Raw genomic sequence first — 13,644 nt, 5'->3', positions numbered from 1 at the left:
GTTTACTTTTGGTGGTTCACGTTGAGCTCGGCTGACCATATGTCATTGGGATGGTTCCTGTAGTTCGAGGCGGGGAGGGGAATGGTTGGCATGTATAGTCCAACGGGGCAAATACGTGCCGTGTTGGTTAGGTCCACCTTGCAAGGTTAAATCGAATCGATTCGCCGTCAGTCGCATCTCGGATATGAGCACCTTGATCACAGCACCACATCGTAGTAATGTTATATGGAATTAAAGTAATGTTGGAGATATCTATCATGAATTAATACCTCATGTTGTTATGATTGCTTAGCAGGTGCAAATATTAGTTAATGATTGTTATATATAGAATTTGGGCTAAAAGTGGAAAAATAAGGACTCACTTTTAGAAGCTTTTTATGCAAAAATAACCACCAGCCAGAAAGCTTTGCATGTCCAGATATGTGGGCTAAGTAATACCCACTGGTCGGGTAAGCCTTGCTGAGTATTAGAATACTCAGGGTTTGTTGCCACCATTATTATTTCAGGACCCCAGGACGTCGACTTCTGCCCCTGTTGCGCCAAGTTCATCCGTCGAGATGCAGAGGGGTGGCAGGTCGTGGAGCGAGACCTGTATGTTAGGTTTTCGTTGAGTCGTACACTTGTGGGCTGAGTGTGCGGCTATCTATTTTGCGTAGACCGGTCTGGCCGGTACGTGGGACCGATCTGACCGGTGGCGTCGGCTGGTAGTGCCGACCGGTCCGACCGGTTGGTAGAACCGGTCTGACCGATCTCAATAAATCAGAGTTGATGACTGCTAGTGTAGTCGTAGGGTCTGTTCTTTTCAAACTTCAGTCATCTATTGTAAAGGAAGTATGTAAATTATTTATATATATTTGAACTCGGTTTGTAAAACTTAATACTTCGTGTCGTGATCGCCCTTGTATTTTTAAGTATTATTGTCGTGCTTGTACCATCTACGCCCGCCTTAGCGTGGGACTTCTGGTGTTGTTTCGATCGGGCCGTGGGTTGAGAAAGGATCGCCAAATTAAGCCGTTAAACTAATACGCCCGATGTGTTCAAATGACGGCCATTAGACTTAATTAGAGTTTTAATTTGGCTGTTCTGTCACAGTAGCTCAGCTCTGGCAATCTCGCTAGGTTATCTAGGTCATGTACTCCAACAACGTACACGGCCAGAGATAAGAAGTAGAGGCGTGGCAGGCGGGAGCGGTTGATCCACCCAGGCAGCCGCAAGAAGCGGATGCCTACTATAAACAGGCGTCGGAGCTGCATTGGTGGCTCCCAGTCTTCCCAGACAGTGCCTCTCTTTTGGTCTAATCTTGAAGAAGATCTAAGCACTAGTTCCTGGAGTTCCGGTAGATTGCACAGAGACTGCACCAGAGCTTTTTGCAAGGTCTCCTCTAGTACCTCGGAGAAGGTGATCGTAATCGTCCTCAATCTCGTCAGCTTGCGTAGCTCTACGACAAGCTCCTCCGCGGCACTCCGGCCAACTACGGTCTTCAACCATAGCTCCTCTAGGGATGTTAGGTTCCCCATCCTGTCCGCTGGGAACCTTCTAAACCCAACAGCTACCAGGCACATCAGCTGTGTCAGAGAACAAACATCCGGTGGCAGCTCGTCTAGCCCTATTTTCTTCAAGTATAGTGTCTGGAGAGACTTGAGACGCCCAATATCCTTAGGAAGCCCATCAACAGGTGTGTCACATATCTCTATATACTTAAGATGCAACAACCTCCCTAGATGCTTGAGACTGATCGGGTTATAGCTGCGTTGTATATATAGCACACGACAAAATCTGAAGATATAAAGTGGGGTCATAATCTCAATATTACTATCCATAATGTTTAGTGACCTCAATACCTTTGGCATGCCCATGGTGTCTTCAGGGAAGCACTGCACGTGGTGACCTCGGACAGCCAGCCGGCGTACCTTGCTGTCTGAACGAGGCATGCTGGTTTTCTTCTCTCTTAATCTGTCTGGAGATGCATGCTGCTCCTTGCTCCCCAAAAACGTAACAAAGTTTTCATCTCTTGACAACTTGTTGATGAGATCAAACACAATATCATGAATACGGAACCATTGTGTCAACTGATGATTATATGAGTCGCCCATTGGTTGGATCATACTTCTATTGACAAGCTCATTGAAGTATCTTTCTCCAGCCTCAAATAGGCTACCCTCCTCTGTGTCAAGATGGACAAAACCTTCACCTATCCACATCCATATTATACCCTTTGTATCAAGAGTCCAGTCTTCTCCAAATATGCTTAGATGCAGTAGACATGGCTTTAGATAAGAAGGTAGATCGTAGTAGCTATATGCCAGTATCTCTGTTGTATTGTCGTCTCCATTCCCAAAACCAATTGAGTCATAAATCTTTGACCACAACTCATGTGGTCTTTCAACCAATAAACAAGCCATTGCAATGATAGCCAATGGTATGCCGCAGCATTTATTTATGATTTTTCTAGTCAATTCACCTGATACATCATCAAGACTTTCTCCTTCCTCACTCTGTATTCTTTTGTAGAATAATTTCTTTGAGTTTTCATCAGAAAGATGTTTTTGTATATACAGCTCTTCTGCTTTGGTGACAACCTCAGAATTCCGAGTAGTCATGATTATTCTACTTCCACAATTATTGTCCTTCAAAGCATATCTTATTGCTTGCCATGATCCTTTATCCCATATGTCATCAACAACGATGAAGTACCTATAATTGAACAAGAATGTAAGCTATGAATAATTTGGCAAAACTGTATGGAGTATTCATAGAAACCAAATGCATGGCAAGATAAAAACGTTTACACCTCATTATTTTATTTTATATTTCAGCTCTCAAGGTTAGTTATTCAAGTCATCTTAGCAACTATTTGCTAATTTAATTTTCTACAATTTAAAGATCTAATCTATTAGTTTTGAAATTCCAGAGATGTTTCAAGGTGTTACAGTGACGCACATTATTATAGTCTACATGTACCATTTGCGCATGAGATTAGGGTAATCTATTGAGCCACATAACTATCTAAAAAAAGCCAATCCAGACGAGAGATCTCACATTAGTTTTGTTCGCATTAGTTTTGTTCTTAAGAAGTTTGTGCCATCATTCGAACCTGAATTAGTTATGGGTTCATTGACCCCTTAATTAGTGTCTATCTACACACGTGAAAAAGGCTGCTGAATTAAGAAAAAAAAGAGGCCCAACATTGGAGCACATGCATATATCCTTTCTATTATCTCATGCCACTGTGCATTTGTAGGTATGTAGGAGAATTATTATACACCACTAGTACAGAATGTGTAATTTGTACGGGTTCCTAACCCTTTTTATCTCAATTTTGAAATCCGGGACAAAAGACCTGAATTATTAGTTCTGGGACTAAAGGTTGGTGAAAAACCAAAAAAATTTACTCCCACCTAGGATTCAAACCCAAGACCTCTTGCCTCATGTGTAGCTCCTTTACCACCCCACCTATACAGAACATGTGACTTTGAATGGAATGCCTTTGTTTTGAACTAATCCGTGAAGGACGACCCTTTAGTCTGGGATGGTACCACCAACCGATACTAAAGAATCCTTTGGTCCGGGTTGGTACCACCAACCGGGACTAAAGAGTCTTTTCATCCTCTAGCCGTTGGACCCGAGACCGATGACTAGATTAGTCCCAGGTCCAATATTGGCCGGGATAAATGGCAAGGATCAAAGGACTGTTGTGTAGTAGTGCACTAAAATAAAATTGTTCTACATTTAAAATATAATTGTTCCATGTTTAGGATAAGATGCTGCATCGAGAATAAATTTTTTAGGTAAGAAGCAACACGACATTCCAGCTTCATGAAAAACAATTCTAAGACAAAGTTCTGTAGATCTAGGAGAAAAACGTTCCATCTTCATGAGAAAAAATGTTCTAGGTTCATGAGAAACTGATCTATATTTAGGAGAAAATGTTCCATCTTCATGAGAAAATTGTTCAAGGTTAAAGAGAAAATTGTTCCAAATACAAAGAAAAAAATGTCTAGATTCACAAGAAAAATATTAAGTTAGAATTAATTTTATGGATGCCACTATGAAGAAAGAAAAATGATCCCACCTTGAAATAAAGAAAATATACTTCACTAAAAAAATATTCCATATTGTATATAAGCATGAGATATTAACCATTGTGCATTAACAAAATGTTATGAAATATAAGGCTCAGGGTGTCACCCTCACATTCATCAGATTTATGAAAAAATCACAAAATATTAGGAAAGAAAGGAAAAAAAATTGAAACACGATGAAAGAACATTGGAAGTAGAAGTAATCAAGTGAGAAAATCAACAACAGCAAGAAGAGGAAGAAATAAACACTAAAAAGAAAAAAAAGGAAAATATACTTACACAAATCATGGAAGAAATAAATGCATCATACATAAAAAGAACTATAAAAGAAATAAATAAGGTAATTGGGCCACATGTAGTACTATCCTAACATGCTGTAAAAAAGTTGAAATTAAACTTTTATTCTCGTATATACAGAAAAATTAGATGGATGAAGCACAAATCAACAAAAATTGTCCCTCGTCGCCGGATCTACTTAGGGAATTGGCAGGCCACGAGCTTCTCCAAGATTGGATGTTGCTGTTGCCGTCCATCGTTGAGGGCTTTTTGTTGCAGGGGAAACCTCGGTGGAGCACCTTCGCGGGCTCCATGATTGTAGTGAAGGGCACTGAATTTCAAATGAGTTTCACTTCTATTTTCATATTATAACACATTAATAGATTTGCTGAGTTGGTAGATTAATTATGAAGACAAATAGAGAAAGTTTTATCTAGATGAAATCTATTGTCACAGTTAGCAACATAAATCTTTGTACCAATATCATGAATTTGAACTCCCTATTGAGAATGGTCTAGGAGAGTTTTTAAGTGGGCGTGAATTGTCGACTGAGCATCTAGGTGCATTAGGGACGGATCCAGCGGTGGGACGGGCGGGGCTCAAGCCCCTCCTACCATCACTGGCCCATGGAGCCCCCGTAGAGTCCCTCCAAGAATTTTTGCCATGATTGTTTTGAAGACAAGAGAAACTGGAGGTTGAAGATGAACTTTTAGTCCTCCTAAACTTCAATCCTAGATCCATCACTGAGGCGCTGAGGCGACATGGAGGGAGAATTAGTGGGCGAGAACTTATTTTAGGGCTAGGAGGGATACAATTGGCGGCGGCTGGCCGAGGATGGGTGAGATGTGGTAGGATTTTGCCCTCTAATTGGCCTAAACTACATATACTGGGTCTATCATTTGAGATCTACAACTCAATTTGTCTTGATTTGTCTTTTCTGGTTTTAATTTTTTTTCTTGTGTGGTGTCAAATTAAGATACCTTTTATATTAAAGTTGTAGCAAATGATGAGATGTAGTGTACAACTTTATTTAAGATGAAGAAAAATAATACAATTTTTTTCTTATTTATTAAGATGAAAAAAATAATACAATTTTTAAGGAGCATATTGGTTGTGTATTAGGGCTTGTCTTTTTAGAAAAATCATATCTTTCTTATATGATGTCGAATAAATAAAGATTTCGACATCATATAAGAAAGATATGATTTTTCTAAGATATCATATCTTTTTTATATGATGTCGGATAAATAAAGATTTCAACATCATATAAGAAAGATATGATTTTTCTAAGATATCCGACATCATATAAGAAAGGTATGATTTTTTAAAAAAGACATGCTATGGTACATGATTTATATCTCTCTTAAAATTTATATGGGTCTTAACTATCTCAAATAAAATATCTTATAAATTAAAAGTTGTAGGTGTGATCGATAGCTATGACTTTGACAGGAAAAGTATCTTAATTTGACACAATGCAAGAAAGATATGATTTTTAAGAGGCGACAATCCCTAGTACGTCATTAATATACCGTTGAAACTTTATTTTATTTTTTGACACCATACAATAAAAAATTAAAAAACTATGAAGCTGTTTATCTCATTAAGAGCTATAAGATTCATATAAAAGGTATATTCATCTGACATAACATAAGAAATACATTACTTTTTTACTATGACAAAAAACTTATACGCAATTATTAATTTATTATACTTATGAAACTTTATATTATTTTTTTAGTATCCTAACGACTTCAAATGATAAAAATTCAATCCAAGAATTTAGGCAGTTGAACAGAGAATGAATTTACGCTAGTGAAGAGAAAACATTGAATTAAACTTGAACAGAGAATGACATGGACTATACCTGTTGTCCTCCAAGAATTTACGCAGTTCATTCGAGAATCGCTCTGCATCCCATCTTGCCATGTCGACTTGGCTATACTTTTGATCGAGTTCCAATAGCATCTTCTCAAATGTCCTAATCAGATTAGGAGTCCTACCAACAGAAATAAAAGCAGAACAGCTGAATTGTTTCTTAAGCATGTCATGCACCGTTTTGGCTAGAGTAGTCTTACCCAGTCCTCCTACCCCGACAATAGACACTTATCTTTAGGTTCTGCTGGATAGCATCATCATCTTTGGTCCCTATTGACAGCATCCTGATTAGTTTGTCCCTCGACTCCTCGATGCCAACGAGATCTGACTCTTGCTTGTACAGATTGATGATACGGGGGTCGATGCCAGTGCTCGCGGCAAGATCAGCTCCCGCGCCTCTAACTGTGTACTTGGCACGAAGCTCAGCTAACTCGTTGGAAAGCTTCTTGATGTCTTTGACCCTGTCGGAGATCTGGCGCCGATCCTTGATCTTCTTCATCGGGGCGGTGGCCTTGCCAAGGATCTTCTTGAAGACATTGGCGTCGGTGTCCGCGGCTGTAGAGTCGCCGCAGGCCACGCGCAGGATGAAGTCGTCGACGGCATCCTCCGTGTCGAACGACAGCTCCCGGACCTTTCGTGCCCAGAGCTTTTCCACCTCAGTGAGCTGGTCCGGTGGGATCCGAGACGCGTCGACGAGGGCGGCATTCATCGTCACAACTCACAAGCTCACTGGAGAGGGACACGATGTCGGACTTGAGGCCCTTCTGCACGGCGTACTCGGCCATGAGCAGGTCTTGCAGCTTGGGGGCCAGGCCGGCCATGGCCCCCAAGGCGAGCTCCATGCTCCGCTCGACCGCTCAGTGGAGCGCTCACACCTTCTCGAACTCACTCTCTGTTTCTCTTGCTTTTGCTTCGTTAGATGCTCGTTGGGTGCATAGGAACAAATGGTGAAACTAGACGTCCACGGTACCAAGATCTGGTGCATGAATTATTCAAATGCCTTGATTCTTGACGCACATGGCTACTTCTGCCAAGGACATCTCGATTTTCTAAAATAATGGAAAGCTGTAAGGAGAAAAAGAAATCTCGCAAATTTATATGTTCCAGTCGGAGGGCTTCTCAAAGTACGAGGAGGCAAGGTGGATTAGAAAAATAATAATACGTGCAATGTTTCACGTGACCCCTGCCGACGTCGCGCTGTTGCAAAGACGGTAGGAGCAAAACCGGGGCACCATCAGGCCCTGCCCTGAGGAGGGTCGAGCTGTGCAGCTGCCCCGAGCCCCCAAAACCAAGGGGCCCCTGCCCATGTATAGAGGCTGCAGGTGTAGTATAGAGACTGCACGTATTTTCCGCTTAAGCTGTGGATTAGCGCAACAAGTATGGGTCAGCAGGTTTGCATGTTCGCCCACAACACAATGTGGCAAACACAAGTGCATGACTGGGTGAACTCTGCTGATCCTCTAGACTTATCACCACATCTAATCTAATCTTATAACTCCCTCGCGACTATTTCTAAAATAAGCAATGATTTATGTCAATCACTATCTTCTATTTCTAAAAGAAACAACAAGCTATAATGTATGCATTAGCAACGCATAGGCATATTTGCTACTCCCTCGGTCCCATAAAAAATGCAATCCCGCTTTTGAAAAAAATCCTACAAACAATGTAATTCTAGATATTGGATCTCAAGTATACCTTCCTAATTAAGTGATCAGATTTGAAATACTTGTCAAAACTAACCGCATGTGGCAAACAAATAAGGGTATTAGGATCTTTTCATGCTACCACTAATATGTTTGAAAAAAATCTAGAATTACACTTTTCATGGGACCGAGGGAGTAGTTAATATTACTGTTATTACAAACAACAAGCAATAATGTATGTATTAATCGCCGGCCATAGCAACACATATGTATATTTGCTACTTAGTAATATTATTATTATTGGGCCTCTTATTTTGATTTCGCCCCCGGCCACCCAAATCTCAGGACCGGGCCTGGGCACCATTGCTGGTTTCAGCTGTTGTGTGAAACGTCTGGCGCCGCATGGTTTTGGTCCGATCTCTCGGATGCCACCGTCCTCAAACTCTCTCCCGTGCGGACCCCACCCGATGCTAGCCACCTGTCCGACCAGAGGATCGGACGGCATGCTCAAGGCCGTGGATGGTCCCTGAAAAGGGTTTCATAAAAAAATTTCGACCATTTGACCACTAATTAGATATATTAAATAAAATCTAATTACGAAACCACTTCTACAACTATGGTACTATAGTATTACTGTAGCTAATGCGGCCTTCGATCGTACGATTAGGAGATAATTAGGTGTGGTTACTGTAGCATCACTGTAGCCAATCATGATGGAACTTGATTCATTAGATTCGTCTCGAAAAAATACACTCATTCGTGAAAAAAATTCACAAATAAACTTTATTTAATACTCTATGCATATATTCGTTTTTTTTTAAAAAAAAATGTTCACGGTATCATCCAAACATGGCCCAGTTCGGCTCTTCAGCGAATCGATAGGCTGCTCGCTCGGCTCAGTGGCTCAGTGCGCGCAACGCAGCATCTTCAGGTCACGTGGCTTGGCTCCTCAGCGTAACTCTTCTGACAGGCACTTAGAATCTCGTCCGCCAGACCGCCACCACATCCCGTTGGCTGCCGCCGCTGCCTCCCTCGTTCACTGCTGCCATCACCTCGGCGTCTACCGTTGCCCCAGTCATCCACCGCGAGGCCGCCGCCCAGCCGCAAACCCGCCATGGCTCTTTGACAGAGGGAAGCATCGCCACCGCCATTAACACGGCTGGCACCAAGAAGCTGGTCTATGGGTATGAGTGATAGGATCTTCGGAGTTGCTGCATTCAGTCGCTGCATAGTTCAGCTTGTCAGAACTTGTTCTCCAGTTTCACCGGAGTTTCAGATAAGGCCCCGTTTAGTTACCAAAAATTTTCATCCAAAAATTTTCACCTCCCCTTTGAACACATACATGGAGCATTAAATGTAGTTAAAAATTAAAATTAATCCATAAGTGCTACAGTAACCCACCTGTGCAAATGGTGCGGTCAAAGGCCTCAAAAGATTCGTCTCGCGGTTTCCATACGAGTTCTGAAATTAATTTTTTAATTAGTGCCCGAAAATCCCTCCCAACATCTGGTCAAACATTCGATGTGACACTTGGACCAAAAATTTTCACTAACTAAACGCCCCCTAACTCTGACGCCAGCATCCATGGTGTAGCATACCGTAAAGTAGCAATTTGGCCTGTCTCACCATTTACCTTTATGAATTTCTTTATCAGTCGTGCTTGGGTCAGAAATAAGAGATTGTTCAGAACAATTATTCAGAGTTTGATAAGACCCTTGTGATGTATGGAAGCTATTAGCAATGGAAGTGGGGTATACAAAATATTACAGGTTATCTGAGTCCTCTGATGTGTTGTGAAAAATAAGAAAATGCTAGATTCATGGGAAGAAGAATGCCATGTTCATGCAAAGAAGAAATGGCATTTTCCTTATTAGTAAACCTCATATGCACCTGGCTCATCATAAGACCTTAGCATCGGCATAACCACAAGAACGTACTGGACAGTGGCAGTGGACAAGGGAGACGAGACACGCAATGAAGGAGGGAGGCGGCAGCGACAGCGTCAGTGGCGGCGACTGACGGGATGCGGGCATGCGGCGGTGGATGTGAGCGTGCTGGAGAGGATAGGACTAGAGTATGCGTGGGAGCCGAGCCAAACTAGCTGAAGATGTCGTGCACTGAGCCGAGCGAGCAGCCTATTGATTGTTGAAGAGCCGAGCCGAATGAGCATGCCGTCCGATCCTCTGATTGGACAGGTGGATAGCATCGGGAGGGGGTCCGCACGATAGAGAGTTTGCGGACGGTCCTCACTGAATCTTTTTTCCGCAAGCTGCATGCGGAGTACCCCCCCCCCCCCCCTCCCACTCAAGTAATCAAATATATATATATATAAGTACTAATATTTATAATACCGAATAGGTATATTTGATTAATCCTATCAGATATTTTTGTAATTAACAAACATGATTAGAGATATAAATATAAATATTATTTTCTATATATCTACTCATACTTGAAATTTATTGACCTCTCGAAGTACTGGTAAGCATTTATTTTGGGGCCGAGGGAGCAGCTCTTGAGACATAGTAGCCATCAAGAGGATGGATATGTGTTAGTTTTCGAGCATTTTTTTCCGCCAACCTAGAAGAGAAGAAAGAATAGCTCCATATTAGTGGTATACTTATTTGTGATTCTTGAGGCACACATGACACATAGCCCGCACCGACCCATCCACGTATGATAACCTTTCTAGTCTTGTTTGAATCCCTCGGTCCTCTTTGAATCTATAGAGCTAAGAGTTAGCCGCTAATAATTAGCTTCTTTAGGTCTAAAGGAGTTTAGCCAATTGTTAGCTCTGTTTGGATCCATTAGGGTAGCTAGCTAAGGGGCTGTTTGCGTTTGGCACTGCTCAACTTCAGTGATAAATCAATTTTTGGTTGGTCTTGGCGAAACAACTTCACCCGGTACAAAAAAAAAGGAATAAAATGTGAGTGCGGTTCACATGGGTCAGCTCATGAAGCCGGTACAAGGTGGTTTCTTTTAGTTTCACCGCACGCACCCCCATGTGAGAGCGGTTTTCCAGGATGGCAAATTGAAGCCATGAAAGGAGCACCTCATTTGGGATCCAAAGCTATTAGTTCATTTTGTCTAACTAGTGAGATAACTATTAGTTGGTGTATATATATATATTCAGCTAACAATTATTAGCTTGATTATTAGTTGAACCCATTTAGATCTAAAGGAGCTAATTATTAACAGCTAACTATTAATTCTATGGATCCAAACGAGGTCTAACAACTACCGAATTAGTTGGACCAAACGAGCTAATAGCAACTAATAGCAGTTACTCCCTCTCCGTTTCAAATTATAAATCACTCTGGATTTTCTATCTACATAGTATGCATGTAGACATACACCCTAAAATTTGATTTTTAAAAATAGAGTTAAAATGATTTATTTATGTATTTTTGTGCTCATGAAAACATAGAAAAAATCATTAAATTAAAAATCCAGTATAGGATTTTTGCAACTTGTTTGTGCATTCATGCTTTGCATTGGTTTCATATGATTGGGTGGTTTAAGTGCAAAAGTAATATTTTTTTTGAAAATTTTATTTAAATATATTATAAATATTTCTGAAAACAAGTTTAAAAAGGGGTTTAGAAATAAAACTTGACAACAATTTTATTCAGAAAACATTTATCTGTTTAAAAACTACCTTCAAAATGAATTCAAAAGGATTGAAAGTGTTAAAAAAGGGGTTCTGAAAATAATATGGTTTATTACAAAGTCTTGAAAATATTTATATTTGAAAATCTTTAAAACAGTTTGAAATGGAGTTTGAAAAGGTTTTGAATGGTTTTGAAAAAGGAAAAGAAAAAGGAAACAAAAACAAAAAGAGAAAACCCTCCTCCCCTCACTCCTTTAGCCCGAGCGGCCCAGCTCTCCTTCAAGCCCACTCCTCCTCTCCATCTTTTTTGTCTGGGCCTCTCCTGTTCTCCACCTTGGGCCGTCGCCCTCTGGCCGCGTCCCGTGGCCCAGAGGCTAGCAGGCTGGCCTAGCCGAGCCAGGCTTTCTCTTCCCCTTTTCCTCTCTCTGCCAGGTGGAGCCTGCTTCCCTCTCTTGCTGGCGGCAGGACCCCACGAAGCAGTGGGAGCCCTTTCTTCCTCCTCTCGTGTCGAGCCAAGCTGCAGATGGGATCGCCGCCACCCGATCCGTCTGCAGCGCGAGGATCAGGGAATGCTGGCGCTTATAAAGGGCGGGCCCCTGTGCCATGTTGCTCCTCTGCAGACCCTAGTGCAGCCCCAGCCCCCCTTTATCCCGAGCTCGCAACGCCCCTTCTAGGATCTCTCCGAGCTCGCAAAAGGGCCACCACCGCATCGATCTCCACCCTCTCGCTGCTTCGCCGTCGACAAGAGCTAGCCACAGAGCTTCGAGTTGTGGTGAGAAAGCAGTAGGTACCGTGCTCTGTCCCCTCTCTTCCTCTTTGCTGCTTTTGCTAAGCTCGACGTGCGTTCGAGGTTCCGAGCCACCTAGCATCACGTCACACCATCTCTAACTCAGTAGCTAGCCCTGATCACTTCTGTGCGTTCACTGTAGCCTGTTCTCTCTCTAGGTGTTTTTCCTGAGGCCAATGGCATCCGGAAACGCCAAATCGATGAACTTTGGCGAGGTCTGTGGCTTCCAATGATGGCGCCACCATGCCGGACCACTATTCCGGCAAGGACATCACCGTCTTCAACCCTCTCCATGACCAAATCGATGAACTTCGGCGAGGAGGGTGGTGATGACTTGGGCTCATTATTAACTTCTCACTCCATTATGATTTTTTTGTGTGTGAAAGATTCTCACTCCATTATGGTGTTTTGGAGTTTAGGCTCCTGCCTAAACTTTTGATCTCTTTTTCTGTTAGTCTGTTAATGTCTTCTACTAGCAGCAGTAACTCCTATTCAACTACTCCTAAACTTTGCTAGCCTTTTTCTGTTTGTTGGTTAGTGTCTTTTAGCTACAAGTAATTCTCTTTTTTTCTCCTGCTCTGTAGATGGCCGCGTGCAGATCGCTGTGTAGCTGAAGCCCGGTGCCGCACCCTGTCTCCCATGTAGTACAATCACCTGAGTTTTAGTTTCTATTTCAAAACTCAAACCTTGATGTAAAAGCATTTGTCTTGCTCAAAGGCCCATCAATATATCAGGTGGGGGATACTCTTCCACCCCCCCACCCCGTGTTGACCCTCAAAAAAAAAACTTAAACCTCACACTGACAGGCATTGTGTCTAGGTTTATACAGCAAGCTTGTGTCTAGGTTTTGAACTTTTGATTGATTCGGTGGTGAGGGGTATCAAGATTTTTTTCTAGTGACAATTATGTGTTGCCTGACATATTAGAAATGATATGGACTATGGAAGGCATCAATTCATATCTTGAAAACACAGAGGTTTACATGGTAGTGATAGTATGAGCATTTCTATGCAGATTTGGCATTTAATTCATGCAAGCATACAGATATCTATGAAGATTATCACAACCAATGAATTATTTTTTTATACTATTCATTGCCAACGTTACAGATGTGCTAAAATTTATTCAAGTGCTAAATAAAAGGATATCTAAATAAACAGATCTTATGTATGGAGCAGTAGTGCTAGTTTTTATTGCATATCTTATAAACATATCTCATTTAACTCATGCAAATATAAGAGTTTCCACCAAGATTTCACAAACCAAACATAGCTGCATTGATTTTGTGTCTACAGTCTAGGGATGAAAACGAATCGAATACGGACAGATATCACTGATATCGTATTTGTTTTCATATTTGTGTTT

General features: G+C 41.7%; 1 protein-coding gene across 1 annotated transcript; it reads right to left on the bottom strand.

Moving 5' to 3' along the window:
• Positions 1-2,465: 2,465 nt before the first annotated feature.
• LOC120643545 lies at positions 2,466-7,204 on the bottom strand. The gene is made up of 2 exons (XM_039919933.1): positions 6,226-7,204; positions 2,466-2,694 (listed from the first exon to the last, which is right to left on the bottom strand). Exon 1 carries the CDS (start codon positions 6,943-6,945, stop codon positions 6,433-6,435), a length of 513 nt encoding a protein of 170 aa, XP_039775867.1. The 5' UTR covers positions 6,946-7,204; the 3' UTR covers positions 2,466-2,694; positions 6,226-6,432.
• Positions 7,205-13,644: the final 6,440 nt, after the last annotated feature.

The sequence above is a fragment of the Panicum virgatum genome, chromosome 8K, assembly GCF_016808335.1.
Source record: "Panicum virgatum strain AP13 chromosome 8K, P.virgatum_v5, whole genome shotgun sequence".
Classification (NCBI taxonomy): Eukaryota; Viridiplantae; Streptophyta; class Magnoliopsida; order Poales; family Poaceae; genus Panicum; species Panicum virgatum.
Note: the sequence above shows the minus strand (reverse complement) of the source record. Positions and strands in the feature narration are given on the sequence as shown.

Bases quoted from the DNA above. Each gene is read 5' to 3' on its own strand.
- LOC120643545 (XM_039919933.1), bottom strand. From the start codon at position 6,945: ATGAATGCCGCCCTCGTCGACGCGTCTCGGATCCCACCGGACCAGCTC.